Source organism: Hylobates moloch, unplaced genomic scaffold, assembly GCF_009828535.3.
Source record: "Hylobates moloch isolate HMO894 unplaced genomic scaffold, HMol_V3 SCAFFOLD_3, whole genome shotgun sequence".
NCBI classification, from domain to species: Eukaryota; Metazoa; Chordata; class Mammalia; order Primates; family Hylobatidae; genus Hylobates; species Hylobates moloch.
The window spans coordinates 37,373,289-37,396,379 of record NW_026652278.1 but is presented as its reverse complement, the minus strand read 5'-3'; the positions used below and the strand labels follow the sequence as shown (position 1 = coordinate 37,396,379).

At 42.5% G+C, this 23,091-nt stretch overlaps 1 protein-coding gene across 2 annotated transcripts in view; it reads left to right on the top strand.

Annotated features, from left to right (window-relative positions):
• The first annotated feature begins 412 nt into the window (after positions 1–412).
• DNTT (DNA nucleotidylexotransferase) overlaps positions 413–23,091 on the top strand; it is a 36,251-nt gene continuing 13,572 nt past the window's right edge. For both annotated transcript variants that reach the window (XM_032135603.2, XM_032135596.2), the window contains exons 1-6: positions 413–679; positions 14,625–14,799; positions 15,551–15,679; positions 16,900–17,070; positions 18,936–19,007; positions 20,562–20,685. In XM_032135603.2, coding sequence (XP_031991494.1) covers positions 477–679; positions 14,625–14,799; positions 15,551–15,679; positions 16,900–17,070; positions 18,936–19,007; positions 20,562–20,685 — 874 coding nt within the window. In that variant the 5' untranslated portion in view covers positions 413–476. The remainder of the gene's footprint in view (positions 680–14,624; positions 14,800–15,550; positions 15,680–16,899; positions 17,071–18,935; positions 19,008–20,561; positions 20,686–23,091) is intronic.

Genomic DNA, 23,091 nt, shown 5'->3' with positions numbered 1-23,091 from the left:
CACAAGCAGAATGTAATACCCATGCAAATTACAGACATCCAGTACAGTGTAATGATTGTCTACAAAAGGAGGAGAATGCAAGTGAGTTGGGAGGTTTAAAAGGCATCAACAAATAAAGACCACAGAGGGGCCTCAGTACATTTAGAAATAAATAACATGCAAACAATGATGCTTCCCTACCTTCCTCACAAGGTTACTCTGAAGAGCTAATGAGATTGTGTGTATGAAAACAAAAGTTAATTGACTATCTTCATTATGATCTCCATATTGGACAAAGGAACTGAACAGAGATAAAAATTCCCCATCATACTTTGGCAGGAAGCTGTTGCCAGAGCAGCACCCATGAAGCCCTGCCCTGGCTTCAGAGTCTGGCGGTGAGATGACATCAAAACCCTTCGTGTAGAAGGGTGGCAGTCTCCCTCCCTTCTGGAGACACCACCTGCTGGGCCAGCCAGAGGCAGCAGCAGCCTCTTCCCATGGATCCACCACAAGCGTCCCACTTGAGCCCTCGGAAGAAGAGACCCCGGCAGACGGGTGCCTTGATGGCCTCCTCTCCTCAAGATATCAAATTTCAAGATTTGGTCGTCTTCATTTTGGAGAAGAAAATGGGAACCACCCGCAGAGCGTTCCTCATGGAGCTGGCCCGCAGGAAAGGGTTCAGGGTTGAAAATGAGCTCAGGTAGGACAGCATCGATCTCGCTTTGTAAATAAGCAGGGGCTTTGTGAACAGCTTCTTGGGAACCCAAGGAACCTGTGTTTTCTTCCAGGTGAGGAAGAGGTGATCTTCCCACTGGGAGAACAGCCGATTTGAAATCAAAGAACAACTAGTTAAGGAAAATGAGATAAGTGGGGACTGAATACAATTATATTGAAACTAGTTGACACCAAAAGATGGGATAAATTTTTTGTTTTTTGCTTCTCACTCCGATAAGATGCGTTATTTAGGGATGATAAGCAGAACACTAACTGGAAAATTTAATGCTGAACCACTCAATTCTATTCTTGACCAAATTGAACAAAGTATCACTGAGTTCAATAAAAAAGTTTTGGCTACTTTGATGCAGAAAGCATGATTTGGTTGCTTGGTTCTTACCTATACATCTGGGCGTGCTAAGGCAACTAGCATCTGTGGTGGGCTAGGATGACTAGCCAGCTTACCACAGGCACCCAGATGTGGCCTTGATCACATTTTTCCAAAGAGTGGTCCTAGTGGGGTTCTTAGAAAGAGAGATGCTAGGTAAAGATGTATTATTCACTGTTAAGACAGCTCTGTCCAGGGGTGACAGACATCACGCTGAGTGAGATGTAATCAGAGCCCAGGCAACGAGGCAATAGAAGCATTTGGACCACCTAGATTGGTTCACTCACTAATCCACTCACCTTGAACAGCAATTATTCTTGTTGTTTTTCTAACTGCTATATAAGCTCTTCACTGGTCTCAAACAGATGGAGAGAAAACAAACAAAATCCAGAAACAAATGGTATTAGAACCTTGACATAAGTGATGGTTCTGGATTAAACTGTTAAGGGGCTTGCAATGAAGGAGTAACCATTTATGCAATTGACTGCTTTGACTGTGCAAGGAATAAATTGACCACAAATTTTCAGGCAACACTACAAAAATGTTACGTGAAAAGACATTTTGATTGTAAAAATAGTCTTTGATATTTGAAAATAAAACTGACAAGCATGTCATGCAGAAGAAAATGTCAGCTTCCAAGTGTTGAGGAGACATATTTCAAAAGTCAATTTTCAGATATGTTAATGTTCACAACACCATGATTCATACGACGTTGGCTTTTCATTCATTTTTTGCTAAAATGCCCCATTCAGAAATTCCTGAGTTTCCTATGGCCTTTCTTCCACCTGATTTCTCTTTGCAAGGCCTCCTTTTCTCTCTTGCTGCCTCTTTGTAACCACCTACAGCCACTCTGAATCTCATTTTCTAACATCCTTTCCAAGAAAATCCTAGATTTCATCTAACTGTTAAGCCTGTCTAATCTTACAGACTTACATAGAAGGCTAGAGTTGGAGAAGACAGGAAGATTATATAGGTAAAGAAGCCAAAAAAAATAGATTTGTTTTTTTTTTTTGAGACAGAGTCTTGCTCTGTTGCCCAGGCTAGAGTGCAGTGGCACAATCTCGGCTCACTGCAACCTCCACCTCCTGGGTGCAAGTGATTCTCCTACCTTAGCCTCCCGCGTAGCTGGGACTAGAGGCACGTGCCACCACAACCGGCTAATTTTTGTGTTTTTAGTAGAGACGGGGTTTCACTATGTTGATCAGGATGGTCTCTATCTCCTGACTTTGTGATCTGCCCCCCCTTGGCCTCCCAAAGTGCTGGGATTACAGGCATGAGCCACCATGTCTGGCCAAAAATAGATTTTTAAAAAAGAAATTAAAAGCCTTAGCAAATATGGAACTGCTTTTCATGGTAAAGAAATTTGGCAAGGGTTAGGCAGGAAGGAAAGAACCAGAAGCACCACTAACTGGAAAGCTCTCCATTGAAACGTCCAAGCTTCCAGCAAGGACCAGCAATGAATACATACATGGTGGCTGAGGCAGGCACTCAGGGAGATGATGGGAGGTAAGTTTCTTCTGTTGGCAGGACAGCTGAAGAGGCAGCTACATGCCCCAGATGCCTGCTGCCAGGGACCAAGCCCAGGTGGTCAGGCGGCAGAGGAAGCTAACTGGTGCATGGTGAGCAAACTGCTGCTGTGCATGTGATGATGGCAAAGTTCCCAGGCTGGTAGCTCAGAAGACACATTAAATACAAATGTGCTCTATGGCGCAAAAATAAACCACAGGAAGTAGAAGTCCTAGGTCTCAAACGGAATTTCTGTGCATAGATATATAGACTTTAATTGGATAGAAAAATAAAAAGTATTGTTGGGGAAAAATCTCTAGATAAGAAATTCAGAAACCTCAAATTCTGGCTCTGAGCCTCCCCAGCCATGGGGTATGGGACAAGGTCCCCTCTCCCCCCATTGATCTTAATATCCTGATAAATGGCCTGATGTGATCACCAAATGAGATAATGCATGTCAATGTGCTTTGATAAATTAAAACAGTTAAACAAATGTAAAGTGTAATTATTTTCTTGTGAATTGCTGGATCCATTGACCTTTACAGCAAAACCCTAAGGAATTGGGCTCTCCCTCCACAATATGAACTAGGTCAAATGATATCAACAAATAGAACAAAGATAAGAAGGAAACCCATCAACATGTTGTAAGTGGTTTTTTGGGGGTGGGGGTTAGTAGGGAGAGATTATGGCTGTTTTTTTATTTTCTGTGTTTTCCAATATATTTATTTATTTTTTTGATACGGAGTCTCGCTCTGTCCCAGGCTGGAGTGCAGTGGCACAATCTTGGCTCACTGCAACCTCCACCTCCCAGGTTCAAGCGATACTCCTGCCTAAGCCTCCTGAACAGCTGGGACTACAGGTGCGTGTCAGCACACCCAGATAATCTTTTTTTATTTTTAATAGAGATGGGGTTTCACAATGTTGGCCAGGATGGTCTCGATCTCTTGATCTCGTGATCCGCCCGCCTCAGCCTCCCAAAATGCTGGGATTACAAGCGTGAGCACCGTGCCCGCCCTCCAATATATTTTTTACAATAAGCATATATAATATATATATATATATATAAGCATATGTGTGTGTGCGCATATATATATATATATATATATATATATATATATATATATATTTTGTTGTTGTTGATGTTGTTGTTTTTGAGACAGGGTCTTGTTCTGTCACCCAGGCTGGAGCGCAGTGGTGCCATCTCGGCTCACTGCAATCTCCGTCTCCCAGACTCAGGGGATCCTCCCACCTCAGCCTCCCAAGTAGCTGGGACTACAGATGCAGGCCACCATGCCCGGCTAATTTTTGTAGAGATGGGGTTCCGCCATGTTGCCCAGGCTGGTCTCGGACTCCTAGCTCCTGCCTTCGCCTCCCAAAGGATTACAGGTGTGAGTCACTGTGCCCAGGCTACAATAAGCATGTATTTTAAAAATAAAAATAACAAAGAAAGCTGTTTTTTCAGCAGATAGGCAACAGTTTTCATTGTTCCTAACACATTCTTTGGCTGCCAGGAGGATTAAATTAGAGAAAAAACCTGATTCCTGCTTTACCTGGGCCTGAACACACAAATTAGAAATGGTGTACCTCAAAGTGTTGCACTGTCTGGAGCTATTTCATTCTGCAACATGCATGCAACATAATTGGGTGGAGCTTCGCTAGCATTTATGCTATATTGCAAAATACGTGCCATTCAATGTGCCATAGGAAGCTGGTCTTAAAATGTAGATCAGGGAAAGTATTAAAACCCTTGAGGCATTTTTGCATATTTATGAAAAGAGTAGTGAATTTTATTCCATGGCTAACTTCCTAAATTTTAGAGCAATTTGTCACCCAGGTCAAGCTGGAGAAGGATCAGAACCTACTGCTTGTCACTTTCTTATTTCATCCTGGGTTCCAATACATGGAGCTATTTTAAAATTTCATTCTGTCATCAACCCTCCTCCATAAACACATTAGTGTCACGTGAGTCCATGTGAAGAGACCACCAAACAGGCATTGTGTGAGCAACAAGGCTGTTTATTTCACCTGGGTGCAGGCGGGCTGAGTCTGAAAAGAGAGTCAGCAAAGGGTGGTGGGATTATCATTAGTTCTTATAGGTTTTGGGATAGGCGGAGGAGTTAGGAGCAATGTTTTGTGGGCACGGGGCGGATCTCACAAAGTACATTCTCAAAGGTGGGGAGAATTACAAAGAACCTTTTTAAGGGTGGGGGAGATTACAAAGAACATTCTTAAGGGTGGGGGAGATTACAAAGTGCATTGATTGGTTAGAGTGGGGCAGAAACAAATCACAATGGTGGAATGTCATCAGTTAAGGCTATTTTCACTACTTTTGTGTATCTTTAGTTGCTTAAGGCCATCTGGATGTATACATGCAGGTCACAGGGGATATGATGGCTTAGCTTGGGCTCAGAGGCCTGACAATTAGTTAAGCTTACTCTCTGTGTCTAGACCTAAATCATTGATGTTGAGGAAGAAAATGCACGGCCAGGAAGGTTGGCTCTCCACCTTTGCATCTACCTAGCTGTTTAACACAAGTTCCATTGTTCAAGCAGCTTGACACCCACCAGAGGATGACAATCCTTCCTAGACTTCCATAGTTTATCTACAAGGGTGCCACTCGAAGGCATTGTCTTCAATGAAAGCAAGATGCAGCATCACGTCATCACCAATAAAGGGCTTTGTTAGTACCCACTCTGTGCAGTATTTGTCAGGTTGTGGAGACACAAAATAGTGGAAGACATGAGTCCTGCAAACAAGGAGTTTACAGTCAGACAGGGAAGTCAGGAATTGTACCTTTGTTGTCACCTGGAATTAAAAAAGTAGCATAGCATATATTCCAAGTTTGAACAAGTTTTCTCTAAAAAAAAAAAAAAAAATAGAATTTACCTGCTCATTTTTTACTTTTAGTCTTCTAGTATTATTTTGGTCTAGTTTTATCTAAACTGGCTGCTTGCCCTTTCCATACAGTCATTATATAATGTTTGACATGTGGATTCTGTCTCACTCATTATCTCAAAACCATTGCCTCCAAAAGTCCCTGGCAATCTCATGGTAGTAAAATGCATTATTTTTTTCCACCTGAATGTTGGTAAAGACTCTCTCCTTGACCAAACTGTAGCATGGCTTCTAGCAGTTAAGGCCATGTGCCTAGGATGGCCCCCTTTAAAATGCCTGCCTGAGAAAGTTCATCACTGCCGGGAGAATGTCCTGTTTATTCTAGCCAAACGCTGGCAATAGGCAGCTGGCCCGTGAACCCTCTCTTAAAGCAGTTACTTTAGAAAGTTGCAATGATAAATCCTTTCTCTGTCCCTTTGAGATGTAAATCTTCTAACCATCCAGAACTGTCTTCCAAGGATCTGAGAAAAGCAACCCTTCAAGGAGATAACTCTGACTTTCAGATTCTGTGGGAGGGAGGGCCTAACTTCAGAGGACTTTGCTCTAATTTACACCACAAAAGTTTGCTTCTCCTCCAGATAAGCTCCAATTAACAAACCCAGATGGCCTAGTCACAGGGACTACCCCCCTACTACCCCTCAGGGGCACACCCTTCCCCTAGCAGCATACCCCAGTTTTTAAAAGTCTCATGCCTTTTGTTCCCATAAAGTTGAGTTCACTGCACACTGGAGCCTCTTTCCTATTGCCATCATTATGACTGAATATAACCATCCTTCCCACTTTAACTAGTGTCAGCTTTGTTAATCTTTGGCAATGTTCTATTCTACACTTCAAATTTATGGTGTCTGAAATCAAAATATTCAAAGTCATTGCAAAATAAACAGAACATCAGTTGAAGGAGGTCAGTTACCTGCTCTAGAAAATAAAAGTTGAACTGGCCACTCTCCAGGCCAGGCCCAGAATCCAAATACAGATTCCCTGGTTTTCTTTACAGTTTTTCTTGCTTTTTCCCCACCACCTTGAGTGCCTTCTCCCTTTACCTCTCTGCTTCCCAGACCTCAGACTCCTGAAAGCCCCCAGAGAGAAGCCTTCCTCCCTAGAATGCTGGTGGGAGTCACTGCCTAGGATGGGCTCCCAGCTTTTCCTTTTGATGAGCAAAGGCTCTTAATCTCATCCAATTACCCCTCTCTGACTCCACAAGGCCACGTGTAGACCTCATCTACAGACATTAGACAATTTTCTTTCACATAGGAGGCCTCAAGAAATATTTGCTCAGAGAATGATTTATCTGGTGAATATAAAACCAGCCCAAGGAACTTGTGTTTACCAAGAGTAATTTTTGTAATGAATTTTTTTTCTGCAATGCATGAGTATTACTTTTGTCATCAGCAACATAATAAATATTTTATTTTTATAAATTCAAGAGCATGAGCATGGGATGTAAACTTTTTTCTTGCTCTGATCCAAATTACTTTGTATTTCAAAATTTGTGGCTTTCAATTAATAAAAATTTTCTTAATCCCATTTAAGGTGGGCCTCCGTCTCAGTCATAAGTACAGCAGGGCTGGAGACAGAAACCTGTCCTTAGTGGTGCTAGGTGCTAGTAAGAGTTTGCGATAAAACCAAACAAAACTGCATGATCTTTCTGTTCCAAGGATCCTGAAACAGATCAGTTGCTACGTGAAATTGGTAGAAGGGTTTTTAAACTGTAAACAGGTCAGTTTAACTGTAAATGACCACTGAAGACATTGTTTACAAATAAGTTCTATCTCAGATGGGAAGAATCAGGAATGACCTCTCCCTGGGAAGAAAACAGCAGGTGACCAACCACGAGGATCCAGAAAGTCAGACAGAGGGTGGGAAGGAGTCTATACCCAGGCAAATAAAAATAGCTGCCACTTTCCTCGTGGAGGGTTTTTCTAATTATACTTCGTGAGAGGCAGGACCAACTAGGAAAAGAAAGACAGGAAGAACAGGGAAATTGTTGCCTGAAGAAAAAAATGCAGAACTGAAGTCTGTGAGTTAATTCCATAACCCAGGAATTTTTCAGACATCTGAGTGCCACAGTCACGATTCTCGTAATATCTTTTACCACATCTGTTATTATAATATATACGTAATCTGTTTCTTCTGTTTGTTTTTGTTTGTTTGGGGGGAGACAAGGACTTGCTCTATCACCCAGGCTGGAGTGCAGTGGCGGGATCTCAGCTCACTACAATCTCCACCTCCTGGGTTCAAGCGATTCTCATGCCTCAGCCTCCCGAGTAGCTGAGATTACAGGCGTGGGCCACCAAACCCAGCTAATTTTTGTATTTTTAGTAGAGACGGGCTTTCACCATGTTAGCCAGGCTGGTCTTGAACTCTTGACCTCAAGTGATTCGCCCACCTGGGCCTCCCAGAGTGCTGGGATTACAGGCATAAGCCACCACACCTGGCCAGTGTGTTTCTTTTAATTGTCCCTAAACTGAGTCATTTCAAATAAAATTAGCCTTGTTCTAAGGAATAATATCCATAAAAACTATGATCTGAGATGCATAATTTAAAATATAGATATAAATAAACACATAGGCCTTTTAAATGTTCCGTTGTATATCTCCTAAAATTATGTCACGTACCTGCAGAGAAATGAGTACCATTTGGAAAACACAGCAGCCATTGAGGCCAAAGACTCGAGTGGGAGTCAAATCTAGGCTGGGGCAGCTCAATAGAAAAGATCTTTCTCTACACTGGTGTTTCTCAAAGTGGAGTTCTTGGGCTGTGGGGTGGTTTTAAAACATAGGTCCTCCTGTGGAGAGGGAGGGGCGATTTCCCTGTCCTTTGCGTCTGAGAGGGCTGGTGACTGATTCAACCAGTAAGGTACAGTGGAAGTGACACTGTGTGACTTTCTCTGGAACACAAGCTCTGGGACCCCAGAGACTCATGTAAGACATTGGTGTCTCCTCTTAGACCACATAAAGTTGCTTGGGTCCCCAGTCCCTAGCTGCACTGAGCCCAGCTTGCCAGCCATCCTCACCAAGGTGGCAAAATGTAGAACCACAGGGAACATCAGCACCTCAGGAGAACAATGCAGGGCAGAGAGATCACCCAGCCAAGCCTGCCTGAAGTCCTGACCCACAAAATTGTGAGATATAATAAAGTAGATGCCTTTTTAAGCCATTACATTTTGGGATCACTGGTTATGCAACAGTAGATAACGAAAACAGACTGACTATATCAGAATCACCAATGGAGCTTGTCAAAATGCATATTCCTGGGCCCCAGGTGCAATTCCCCAGGGATTCTGAAGTCTGGTAACGGGACCCAGTAATCTGAATTTTAACCTAGCTTCCTGGATGTCTCTGGTAGACACTAGAGTTTGAGAGACATTCCTTTAGAGCTATTCATTCATTCATTCATCTATCCAGTCTACCATCATCTTTTTACCATTAGTATAAATCTGGCCATGTGCTGGGCTCCAGGCATAACCCAGAGACCATGCCACTGTCCCTGCTCTCAGGGACACCAAGGACCAAGCTGGGCACCTGACAGTCAAGCACTAGTTGAAGGAGGAGACCCTGAATCTTCTTCCCTGTAGGAGGCTGAGGGACCAATGCCACTTCCCTCAGAATTGCTATAATTGGTTCAAGACCTCCCAAACTTAGTCCAAAGCACTAACAATTGGTCGTGGCCAAGAAATTAGGAGAAGATTGAATTCATTGATATTTCAGAAATAGCCATCTCAGTAGAACCTTGGAATCTCTGAGGTTGAGGTTGGCTGCTGGAGGGTTTCTGTCATCTTTTATTATAAGAAGGAAGCCAAGGTCTCTGTGGGCAAGGCAGAAACAACTTCAGCCACAATCACAGATTTATTTGCCCTTGAAAATGACATTCATGTATATTTTCCCCCAACTAGAAAAGTGACCATAGATAGTTCATTACAGAAAATGAGAAAATAAAGAAAAGCATTTCAAACACGCAAACAAAGCCCCCCTCAGGCATTTAACCACAGTCTAGCAGAACGTTAAGAGGTTGCTTGAGTCAGGCACACCTGGGTTTGAATCCCAGCTTCATGTAAGCTCCCCCAGGCTTAGTTTTCCCCTCTGTGATTATATTGCCTACTGTGCAAGACTGTTGTGAGGATTAAGTAAGAATATCTGCACGTGGGTGTATGTCGTTATCATTATCTTTGCTAATAGTCACGAGTATTTCTTTCTAGTCTGATTCCCTTTATATGCCAGTATTTATTGTTGGTTACTTAATAGTGCCTTGAGCCCCCACCCCTCTGTACCCCCCAGCATTCTAATGTTCCCATCAGAGGCAGGGCTGTGTCCAGAGGAATCCTAGGTGAAGAGATGGTGGCGATGGAGCCGGGGGGGTAGGAGTGGATGGTGACAGGCCAGAATTTGGACAATGAGTCCAGGGCTCCCCCTTGGCACATCCATCTCCCTCAGAGGTTTAGGGAAAACCTAGAGCTCAGAGAGCCTGACAGCCCCCCGTGGCTGCTCCGTCTTGATGTGTGGCTATGGCAACTATTCTTTGAGGTTTTCTGGGGCAGTTCTGCATGTCCTGTAGTCTAGTTTAGTCCATATAATATTGTACATAAAATAGCAAAACACAAATTCTACGTGGCAGCAGCAAGGCAATACATTTACTGGTGTTACATAGGAGGTGCTATTCCATCTGTATTTCTGCCCTTGGGAGGAAATCGGTTTTCTTATTATTATGATACCCATCCAGATGTTACTCCCTCTGCAACAAGAGGAAGTGAGCAGCTCCCTCCTTTTCCAAAGAACACAAAGTCATGGATGGCCAAGCACATAGACTTTGATGAGAACAGCCATAGGATCAAATCCCTGCTCCACCAACTAATTATTCACTGGGTGAAATTTTTAACGTCTCCAAGGCTGTCTCTTCCCTTTTTTTTTTTTTTTTTTGAGACGGAGTTTCGTTCTGTCGCCCAGGCTGGAGTGCAGTGGCACAATCTCAACTCACTGCAACCTCTGCCTCCCAGGTTCAAGCTATTCTTCTGCCTCAGCCTCCCGAGTAGCTGGGACTACAGGTGTGTTCCACCACGCCCAGCTAATTTTTTGTATTTTTAGTAGAGACAGGGTTTCACCGTGTTAGCCAGGATGGTCTTGATCTCCTGACCTCATGATCTGCCCGCCTCAGCCTCCCAAAGTGCTGGGATTACAGGCGTGAGCCACCGCGCCCGGCCTCTCTTCCCATTTTTAGATGGGAATGATCATATCTATCTCATGGCATTATTGATAATTAAATGAAGTGATGTATAAAGTGTGCCTACCAGAGTATCTAGCACATAGTAGTATTCTAACATTGTTAACATTTTCAGTATTGGAGGGTTCAGAGCAGAGAGAAAACCACTGTACCAGCAAATAGACAAACAGCTGCCACAAGACAGTGATAAGAAAGTATCAGTAGAGCACACTAGAGGCTGTGGGTCTCCTTAGTAATACTGCTCGGTAAGGGCTCGGAGCTGAAAGTGAACAAAACACAGAGACTGTGAATTGTCTGTGAGCGGCCGATGGCAACCCCGACACAAGGAAGCACATCACAGCCCAGATCTAGCTGGCCACGTGCAGAGGATCAGCTGAACTCAGGCAATACAAGACGATGGGAAATATCGTCTGGGCCACAACAGAGATTATTCTCTCAACAAAATTCTTTAAATCACTTTTGGCAAAGGACCAATTTTCAAAAAATGTTTTGAAGACCAATGCTGCTTCTTTTTTTTTTTTTTTTAAGCCACAATGAAACTATTTTGGTGATGTCAAATTACAGTTAAAGTTCCTAAATGCTGACTTACAATTTCTGAACTTACCTTGTTGGGAACTAGTGGCAACCAATATTGAGCTCTGAGTAGCATTGGCTTAAGAGGTTTTGTTTGACTTTTTGGTTTTTGTGTGTGCTTAAGATTATGTTGCTATTTTGTTTTGTTTGCTAGTTCCTTAATGAGCAGGAAGTGGGTGTTTGAATCAGAGTCTTCCTTCATATGACGTACAGCCTGTCATCCATAAATTTGCTTGTATTAATTAAGAAATGCATATGGTTCTCACCCAACAATGTGATCGCGGACATTCCCACACTGTCTCAGAGAATCCTAGGAGAAGGGGCAGTAGGGGAAGTGGTAAGAGTGTAGGTGGTTAGGGGTCCCAGGGTTCCTCTTTAACATGCCCTTCTCCCTCTCAGGGTTAGGTAAAACTCTATTTATTGTAATAACATTATAATAAATAATAATGTATCATAAGTATAATAATATAATAATAATTTTTCCCTCCAAAGGGCAGAAATATAGATGGAAAATATAGATGGAATAACACTTCCTATTAATCCTTGATCCAAAGAATCCTTCAGGAATTTTATTATAAATAAATTTTGAAATAATATGGATCTACAATAGGGAAGTGGTTATCCGTCTTCCTTTAATCCTTGTAGAATGTTGCTTTGCCATGACTTATTTCTGCTTGGGCCTGCTGCACATCCTGCCGTCCAGATGGTCTCAGCTCTGACCCCAGCCCCACACCTCTCTCCGAGCACCAACCTCAGATCCCAACTGTCAACCAGATAGTTTAACTTGGATCTCCTGCTGTCCTTCAAATGCAGCATGCCTGAAATAAACTTCAATTCCACCGCTCCACCCCTTCCCTCAAAGAGACACAACTCCCTAAATCTCGATTTCTACCAAAAGTGCCATTACTTTACTGTAATTAACATGCTGGAGTAATATTTGACTCCCTCCCTGACTTCATCTTTCATAGATGAGCTGATGCAGATGTCCACCATGTTTCTCCTCTGCCTTTCTGTGCCAGACTGGGTTAAAATCATCTCACACTTACACTATCGTTTCATCTTCCTAAGTAGCTCCCCAACCCTCCTTACCTCATTATGCTCCCCTCCAAATCATTGTAGGTACCAGACTTGTCTTTTAAAATAACACTGTAGTGCTATCAACGTTCTGCTCACAAAAGCCTTCACTGGCTCCACAACCCCAGAAAAGAAGATCAAACCTCCTCAACAGGCTTCTAAGACCCTCTAGAATGTAGTTGTCCCTACGAATTCAGCCACATCTACAATTACTTCCCAATATAAACTCTCCACTCCAACCCAGGCCATTCTCCTCCCTGTCCTTCTGGCCCCTGACCCTTTTCTTCCAGGAGAACCCTAAGTTCTGCCTTTTAAGTGTGTCATTCAGGACTAGACACGATCCCAGCTCTTCCACCAACCAGCTGCCTCTCCCAGCTCACACCGTGTTCTTTTTCCTTCTCTGAACACGGCAGATCTTCATGCCTCATGTCTTGTCATAATTCACATCATAAGCCATCTGTTTTGTGTAACATACTAATGTCCAGGAACTTCCTTTTTCTTCTTTGGTACCCAACCTCCTACTACCGTCACCACCACCACTATCACAAGGAATCTAGGGTTGTGCATATAATAGTAAATAAAAAAATACCTCATGAATCAGATTCTATCAAAAAAAAGATGGGCCAGGCGCGGTGGCTCACGCTTGTAATCCCAGCACTTTGGGAGGCCGAGGCGGGCGGATCACGAGGTCAGGAGATCGAGACCACGGTGAAACCCCGTCTCTATTAAAAATACAAAAAAATTAGCCGGGCGTGGTGGCGGGCGCCTGTAGTCCCAGCTACTCGGAGAGGCTGAGGCAGGAGAATGGCGTGAACCCGGGAGGCGGAGCTTGCAGTGAGCCGAGATTGCGCCACTGCACTCCAGCCTGGGTGACAGAGCAAGACTCCGTCTCAAAAAAAAAAAAAAAAAAAAAAAGAAGATGGAGAAAGACGAAATCAAGAAAACGAAATAGGAGGAGGAAGAGAAAATATTGCTATGTTTTCTCTTCAATGCTTGGGTATGTTGTGTGCTCATGCTATTGCTCAGATTTATAGACTATTTGAACTGAAAGGATCTTAAAAATCACTGGGTCCAATAATATAATGCTGACCGTGAAGATTTATTAAAAGCTAGAAATAACATACCTGGCCCAGAGAAAACAATAAAAAAAGATGAGTATCATTTACCAGCTGTGTGACCTTTAGAATGTCACTTGACCTCTCTGTTCCTCAGTTTCCTCATTTTTGAAGTGTGAATGATGTAATACTTATTGAGGAGCTAAATGAGATGATGTAGGTAAAGCACTTGGCCAATGCCTTAAACATGGTAAGTGCTCAGCACCTGCTAAGAAAAAGATCCCTGTCCATGCTTTGAAAACATGTAAAGCAAAATTTCTTGAAGGCTGGTTATAAATAATTAATTTATTATTAATAATAAACAGTGAGATCATTTAATGGGGTGTTTCTATGGTCTGAATATTTGTGTCACCCAAAATTCATAAATTGAAACCTAATCCCCAAGCCGATGATATTAGAAAGTGGGGCCTTTGGGAGGTGAGTAGGTTACGAGGGCTCCACCTAATGAATGAGATTAATGTCCTTAAAAAAGAGGCCAGAGAGCTGCCTTTCCCTTCTGCTATGTGAGGACACATAGCGGGTGCCATCTATGAAGAATGGGCCTTCACAGGACACCAAATCTGCCGACCCCTTGATCATGGACTTCCCAGCCTCCAGAACTGTGAGCAATAAGTTTCTGTTGTTTATAAATTACTCAGTCTAAGGTATTTTGTTATAGCAGCCTAAATGGATTAAGACAGTTGCTTAATCCATATAAGCATAGCTATATCTGTACCTATTTCTATGTCTACTTTGGATCATGATATAAAATGTATTTCTAACTGTGGATCACAGTCAAACAAGTTTGAAAGCCATTAGATTATTAAAGTCCTCCACTAGTAAAAATGGAGGAGCATGCCAAAACCTCATGTGAAATGCTAGGTGCTACTTTAAGAGCAATTTCATCTTCCATCTTCTCTGGACCTTGGTTTTCCACCAACACCTCAGTCCTGCTAATGTTGTCTTTATTTTTCATGCATCTGACATGTAACCCCCAGACCACTGTTGCCATACTAATTAATGTAGAGAGAATTCCCTTGCATGGAGGCCTAAATTCTCCACACCTATGGTTAGGTCTAGCATGTGTCTTTTTCCATCTGATGGAATGCTCGGAAACCTTGAGGAAAGAGGGGAGCTTCTGATTTTGAAAGATGCTTCAGCTGGTAACTCTGTCTTGCATTTTGCAGTGATTCTGTCACCCACATCGTAGCAGAGAACAACTCCGGTTCGGATGTTCTGGAGTGGCTTCAAGTACAGAAAATACAAGTCAGCTCACAACCAGAGCTCCTTGATGTCTCCTGGCTGATAGAATGTATAGGAGCAGGGAAACCAGTGGAGATGACAGGAAAACACCAGCTTGTTGTAAGTGTCATGGATGTGATTTTCGCTGTTCTTTGCTTGATGGTTAAGAACATAGGCTTAGAATCAACGGAGGTGGGGTAAACCCTAGATTCTCTGCTTACTTCCTGTGTGACCTTGGGCAAGTCACTTAGCTTTACTGAGCTTCAGTTTCTTCCTTTATAATATGACATAACAATAATGCCAGCCTCACAAAGTGGTCATGAAGATTAGAATAACATACATGTAAAGCACTTAACACAGTGTGTTAAGTATAGTAGGCATCTAATGAGCGGTAGCTATTTTCCTTAACACATTTATACAAAAATATTTCAAAACATTTAAGCCTTGATATTCTGGCTTAAATTGATATTCTGGCAAGAAAAGCAGGAGATTCCTTTTTTTCTCTCACTGTGATCGTTCAGAAAACAAAACAAAACAAAACAAACAAAACAAAAAGTTAAGCTCTCAATTCCAAATATTTGAGCAATTGTGCTAGAATCTTTGGGAAGAGGGCTTGGACCATAACTACATAAGTTCATAGAAAAGGAAGATGATATTTAATTGATAGGTCTTTTCATGTTATTTTTCTGATTTCAAAAATAATACATGTTGATAATAGCAAGTTCAAATATTAGAGATGTATATAACATAAATTTTGAGTCTCCTATAATTTTATCCTCCAACCACAGACAACTACTTCCAAATTTTTTCCATACATATCTATTATTACTATTAATTTTTATTGAAAATGGATGCTTATGCATTTGTCTAGGTGAGAAGAGACTATTCAGATAGCACCAACCCAGGCCCCCCGAAGACTCCACCAATTGCTGTACAAAAGATCTCCCAGTATGCGTGTCAGAGAAGAACCACTTTAAACAACTGTAACCAGATATTCACGGTAACGGGACTTTACATCAACACCCAGGGCAAACGAAGGGCTTGCAGCTTCTTTCTGTGGACCGCAAATTAAATTATAAATTTTTCTGAAAACCTGGGAAAGTTTTCCTCCCGTCTACCCACAGCCCTAGCCTGATCTCTGATCCTTCTATCCTTCTTCTTTCTATCGAGAATGGGTCTCCTTCCTTCCTGGAAATGGACAAATACATTTAAGTTATATTCTTTAGAGACAGCGGATTACTATTTACAGAGAGTTGTCATTAATGGGCACAACACTTGTCAAAGGCAAATATTCTGAAAAACCAAGTACTGGAATTAGTCCAAAACATAGCAAGAGCAAATTACATAGAAATGGTAACAATGCATCAACAGCCTTTGCGGAGAAACCAAAAAATTGAACAAACCTAGCCTTTCTGATATTCACTAGTTTGGGCAAGTCAATTTCTCTCTCTGAGTCTGTTTCCTCATTTATTCAAAAAGAAATTGGAAGGATCATATCTAAAGCTCCACTCAGCCCTCATATTGGTGATTGTGTTTTGAATGGCCCTAAAACCCACAAGTGCTTGTCTGCTAGCCTAGAGTAAGTGGTTAGCTGGATGAAACATGTAGTAGTAGATCAATACAGAGCTTCTCATTTCTAGACTTCCAGCTCCATGTCTGTGTTGGAAAGACCAGGAAATTGTAGCTACTGGATATGCCGAGCATGAGATCACGCAGCTACAGCTGCTTCCTCACCTGCTAGAAATACAAACATGCCCTACCTTAAATAATCTTGGCTCTGGGTCTGTGTGACCTAGGACTACACTCATTCATTCAACAAGCCTGTGTTAAGTGCTGTGTTTTATGGGGATACTCAGTGATCAAGGCAGAATTCCAGCCACAGGCTAGTGGGAAGATACTACAGAAGGAGGGATTATGCTGAGTCATGACTAGCAAGATGCTGTGAGCACCAAAGCATTTTTTAGTTAAATCATCTGTGAATGTTTAATAGCAGTGTACTCCAAGTTTCCGTATAATGCACTCTGGTACCTGTCTTTTCAATTCAACTCTACTCCATGCCACCAGAGAGGAATACAAGGGTATGGGAGACCCCCTCCTGACCTAGATGGAAACATGCAAGTGGTATTCCAATATTTAAAGGAGGGCAAGAGGCGTTTGTGAGTGACCACTGGCTCAGGGGCTTGGAAGCAGATCTCTCGCTTATCTGGTTTTATCCTTCAGGATGCCTTTGATATATTGGCTGAAAATTGTGAGTTTAGAGAAAATGAAGACTCCTGTGTGGCATTTATGAGAGCAGCTTCTGTATTGAAATCTCTGCCATTCACAATCATCAGTATGAAGGACACAGAAGGAATTCCCTGCCTGGGGTCCAAGGAGAAGGGTATCATAGAGGTAAGTGTGAAATGGGATTTGTCCCACTTCCCAATGGGTAGGTGGGGATGGGGGAGAGAGAGATGTAGCTAACGGATTTTCCTGTCAACTATGTAGATGTGGTGTACATCACAAATTTTCCTTTATACATATTCCTCTCTCTCTCCTCTGTCTCTCTCTCTCTCTCTCTGTGTTTATTTATATATATATACACACACACACACACATATATATATATATGTTAGGGGTTGTGAATATCCTAGTCACGTGGCACCAAAATACGTTAGTGGTGGCAGGTGTCAGAGTTACTGATAGTGAATCCGTTCGGGTCTGCAGCAACCCCAATTATTGCTTCCGCAGAAGAAAGAATTCGACTGAGGGGCATAAGGCAGAAAAAGAGACTGAGGCAAGTTTCAGAGCAGGAGTGGAAGTTTATTAAAAAGCTTTAGAGCAGGAAAGAAACGAAAGCACACTTGGAAGAGACCCAAGTGGGCAACTTGGAGGACAAGTGCAGCGTTTGACCTTTTGACTTGGGGTTTTATACGCTGGCATACTTCCGGGGTCCTGCGTCACTTTTCCCATGATTCTTCCCTTAGGGTGAGCCACCCGCATGCACAGTGCCCGCCTTGTGCTTGGGAGGGGAGCATGCCCAGTGTGTCTACTGGAGTTGTATGCATGCTCACCTGAGGCATTCTTCCCTTTTCCCGTGGAATGCTCCGGAAAGTCATACTCTGCCATTTTGTTTCTTAATGTGCATGCTCATGCCCACTCGCCCAATTCCTGAGATTTTAATGGAAGCTGCTGATTACCAATTTCAAGTGTTTTTATCTATTGGGAAATTGCCTCTCCCTGGCACTTGCTGTGACTAATCATTTTATAGGGTGACAACTGCCAGACCATCAGGGAATTGCCTCTCTCTAGCACTGGCTGCAACTAATTACCATTTTAGAGAGATACTGTGATAACTGCTGGACCATCACCTGATAGTTGCCTGACATTCCTGGTTTGGAGGGGGGAGCCCTCTCCTGCCCCACTCATCCCTGACTAGCTACCTACTGTAACATATAAATAGATAAAGGCATGTCATTTATAATCCATACCCTAATATTATCACAGCTGGAGCTACACGGAACCAGCTAGTAGAAAGGGAACTCTCCCATATTGTTATTAATCATAGTGAAAGTTTCAAGTGGCCTAAATTTTGACAGCAGGGAAATGGTCTGATTTCCGTCAGTTCCACCTGGGGGCGCCACCTTAGAGCAGTGGTGCGTTTGACATGAAGTGGAGGTGGTTCTACAGCTCTCCAGGGAGAGCGCCAGAGGTTGTGCTTATTTAATGAACGGTGTTTAGGGATTCCCCAGGAAAGCAAGTTGGTCATCTGGTAGTAAGTTTCTGTATAGTCAAGTGCAAGGTATATTATTCAAGGACAATTATCCCAACTCTACTCAGAGGAAGGGGGCTCTGAGCTAGACATCACAAGAGCTTGAATGTAGATTGGCTTTTTTGTGGGTCCAAAATTAACCTTCTCAATGGAAAAGTCTTCTTATTTCAGTAAGGTCATATTCACTGAAGAGAAAATTATCACTAATATTTGGACATACATTTTTCAGTGAATATTTTGGTTTGGGATTCTGTAGATCTGGATCCTAACCATTTGTATCTTTGTTCCCAAGGATCGTAAAGGGGTCCTTGGATATATGATGAGCTAGCATTTTCAAGATTTTAGGGAAATGTCTTGTTTTTTCCAGATCAATTAGGGAAATACCCCTGCATGTGATGCATGCACACTTCATGAGAAACCAAACTACTAGGTCCATGAATTTGAGAGTCTTAGACAGTAATTGTCCAACATCACTAATTTAAAATATTTTTCAACTGTCCATTAGGAGATTATTGAAGACGGAGAAAGTTCTGAAGTTAAAGCTGTGTTAAATGATGAACGATATCAATCCTTCAAAGTAAGTGATTTTACATATATTTATTGAAAATGGTTTTTCAGTTAATCTTATTACTTATTCTGGCTGGTTGTATTAGTCAGCTTGGGCTGTGATAACAAAATACAGAGATGGGGTGGCTTAAACAACAGAAATTTATTTTCTCACCATTCTGGAGGCTAAAAGTTCTGGATCAAGATGTCAGCAGGGTCAGTTTCTGGTGAGGGTTCTCTTTCTGTCTTCTTGCTGTGTCCTCACATGCTCCCCTGCTCACGTGGTGAGAGAGAGACAGAGAGAACAAGGAATCTTTCTGGTGTCATAAAGACACTAATCCTGGGCCGGGCACCATAGCTCATGCCTGTAATCCAAGCACTTTGGGAGGCAAAGGCGGGTGCACTTGAAGCCAGGAATTCGACCAGCTTGGCCAACATGGTGAAACCCCATCTTTTTACAAAAATATAAAAATTAGGTGTGGTGGGGCATGCCTGTAATTCCAGCTACTTGGGAGATTGAGACATGGGAATCGCTTGAGTCTGGGAGGCACAGGTTGCAGTGAGCTGAGATCACACCACTGTACTCCAGCCTGGGTGATAGAGTGAGACTGTCTCAAAAACAAAACAAACAAAAAGACACTAATGCCGTCATGAGAGCCCCACTCTCATGACCTCAAAAGCCCTGTCTTAAATGCCGTCATACTGGGGATTAGGACTTCAACATACAAATTGGGTTGGGAGGGGGAATTCCGTCCATAGCTTTGGTCTAGGAAGAAAATGCCTAAATAAATTCACGTGCCCAGATTATTGCCATGCTGTCGTGATGTACAAATTGCCTTACCCTCCAAGAGTCTGTCACTCATGGGTACAAACATCATGGGACATGAGGACCATGGGGGTTGGTGGGGACAGGACGGAACTGCTCTTAAAGAGCAGATTTGTGTCTGAAAATCTCCTTACTGCATCTCCATTTACTTGGAAGCAGGGTTTATTACCTCCCAATTTTCCCTACCTTAGACTTGCAGGTGGAAGGGACTTCCACCAGTTCCTTCAAAGCAAAAGTGATGTACAGGCCTAAAATATGGCCATGCGCAGGAGCACAGGCTTAGAGTGTAAATAGACCGGGGTTTAAGTTTGGGCTGTGCCACTTCCCACCTGTGTGATGGTGGAGAAACTATATAACCTACATGAGCATCTCTTTTCAAAATGTGAGGGTACCTATGAAGAGCATGAGTGTCTGTAAGAGACCCAGCAAAGGGGAGAGCCCTATAGAGATAGCGTATCACTCATGGACAGTACAGGCAGGCCGTCAATTTGACTATACCTAAGCCCTGCACAGGTGCCAGAACCTGCTTGTTACTTCTGGGTTTCATTTTGCAATGCCACATGTCAAGAAAGGACTCACCTGAAATAAAAAATGCCCTTAAAAATAACCATCACACACCTGCTCGTCATATTCAGGAGAAACTAGGTCAAAGATTTGCTTATACTTTTTCTTCCTTGCCTGAGACCTAGAAAGCGTCATGACTCGGATGTCATAATGATTATCTTAGAGACTGATGGCATGCCTTTCTCCCCATTTTAGCTCTTTACTTCTGTATTTGGAGTGGGGTTGAAGACTTCTGAGAAGTGGTTCAGGATGGGTTTCAGAACTCTGAGTAAAGTAAGGTCGGACAAAAGCCTGAAATTTACACAAATGCAGAAAGCAGGTAAATTGTCTCTCCTAAAAGTCATTATTGCTATGGGCTGGTCAGGTCGTGGTGGAGCTCTAAGTCAGTTACACTGCAACTCCAATCTGGGAGAGCTGGGACACTTCTTTGAGGTCCGTTGATGCTTGGATCTAAATCTTAGCTCCAGCAGTTTCAGCTGTGTGATCTTGAGCAAGTTGGTTAAAATCTTTGAACCTTAGTTTCCTAATCTATGAAAGGGAGATAACATTGATACTTAGCTGAGAGGTCAATCAGATAATGCAGGCAATGCCTCAGCACTGTGTCTGGCACTGAGCAAAGGCGCCCTCCACGGTGGCTGTTGGTGGTTCTTCACCCAAATGTCAAGCCAGGTTGTGCTGCTGATCTGGTCCTTACTGACTTTTCTGGACATTGGGTTCTGGCTGTCTCCCTGGGTAAGAGTTGTGGGTGAAGAGTCAAAGACAGAAGGGTTGGCTGCTAAAGAATACTTGAACAAACTAGAGTTGTTGCCTGGCACAAATGTGAAGATGCTCTAGAAACTGTAAAACACCAGGAAAATAGAAGGGAAATGGTGGAAATCTAGGCACAGGGTTGATATACCCAACCAGGACTCTTTAGCCTAAGAGAAGACCGTGGTGGGACACGAGTGCTGTCGTCACCCACCTGAAAGCCTGGCACGGCCTCTCAGAGGTTGAAGGTAGCCTGGTCACTTCCATTTATGAGGCTCCCAGTAAGTTTTTTAAAAATGAAGGAATGGCAATACAGTGTGAAAACAATTGTGTGTTTAAAAAAATGTTTACTTTTAACAAGCAATAAAAATACAATACAGTTGTGATTCAAAAGTGAATCACAGCCACAGTCCCTACTCATTTTTTGTAAAGTTGCTAATCTTTGAAAGATTGCTAATAATACAATGCCACATAGGAAATAAAAGAGTCTAAGAAAAAAAGATCCAGTATTTATATTCCAGGACCCAGAAAGCACACGTTTAATAAGCATGATTTACACCAGTTCTCAAGATGCCATTCAAAAGAAATTTAAATAAGTATTAAACATAAGTAGCAAGTAAATGGTTTGGAATGATGAGTAAAGACTCAATGCTTACAGAGAAATTGGGAGGCAATATAGTGTTTCATTTGGATGAAACCCTTATCAAATGACGTCTGGTGCTCTCAGGATCTAAGGGCTTCCAATTCCCTAGCTTTGTAAACTGGATTTTTGCTCTTCCTGTTGAGCTTTTCCAACCCTTTGAATGAAGCAGCTTTATTCATTTAGTCAATCGGTGATTTCCATCGAACTGTTTAATGCTACCAGTTCTATGCAGAAATCAAGGGATGCCCTCCCATTATACTTATAACCCCACAAGTAGTTATAGGCACCCCTTGGAGCAGCACTACAATGAATGGAATTGCCACTATAATGGGAATAGCTTAGAATACTGTGAAGGGTAAGCTAATTGAACATACTGAAAGGACAATTCATGAGTCAGATGGATAACCTGATTCGGTTTTACTTATATTTGCACATGATTGCAGTTCTCTGAGGCTTGAGCATGCACATGCCACGTTTGCCTTGAAAAGTCAATTTATGAACTATAGCAGCATATATTTAACCTTATACTGTGTGACAAGTTTCCTGTAATAAGTTAGTCGCCCTGCCATACCAAAAAGGAGAGCCAATTAAATTACCTTCATGGATGTCAACAAATCATCATAGTCTTACATGTTCATTCCTGATAGTTGCATATCTTCTTAAAGAAATAGTTGTGAGGCCGGGTGCGGTGGCTCACGCTTGTAATCCCAGCACTTTGGGAGGCCGAGGCAGGTGGATCACGAGGTCAGGAGATCGAGACCACGGTGAAATCCCGTCTCTACTAAAAATACAAAAAATTAGCCGGGCATGGTGGCGGGCGCCTGTAGTCCCAGCTACTCGGAGAGGCTGAGGCAGGAGAATGGCGTGAACCCGGGAGGCGGAGCTTGCAGTGAGCCGAGATTGCGCCACTGCACTCCAGCCTGGGCGACAGAGCGAGACTCTGTCTCAAAAAAAAAAAAAAAGAAATAGTTGTGAATCCTGACTTTTGGATCATGCATATCACTGCATAAGCACAGGCGTTTGTGGTTACCCAGTGAGTTGTACTTTGAATATTAGTCATGATGACAGTTTCTGTATTAGAGCCTAATAGAGCATTGCTTCTTAGATCAAACTCCTCATGCTCACAAAAATGGCCATGTTGCAATAATTTTTAGAAATGTGGCTTTTTAATAAAAATAAAAAATAAGTATCATATTGAAATAAAGAAAGTAGTGTTCCACAAGTGGTGTGGTTTGGTATTGGACACAGTTTATAGGTGTATTCATATGAATACCGTTTTCTCTTGGTCTTGCCAGCATGTTTCTGTGACTATTCCCATTAGAGATAACATGGGAA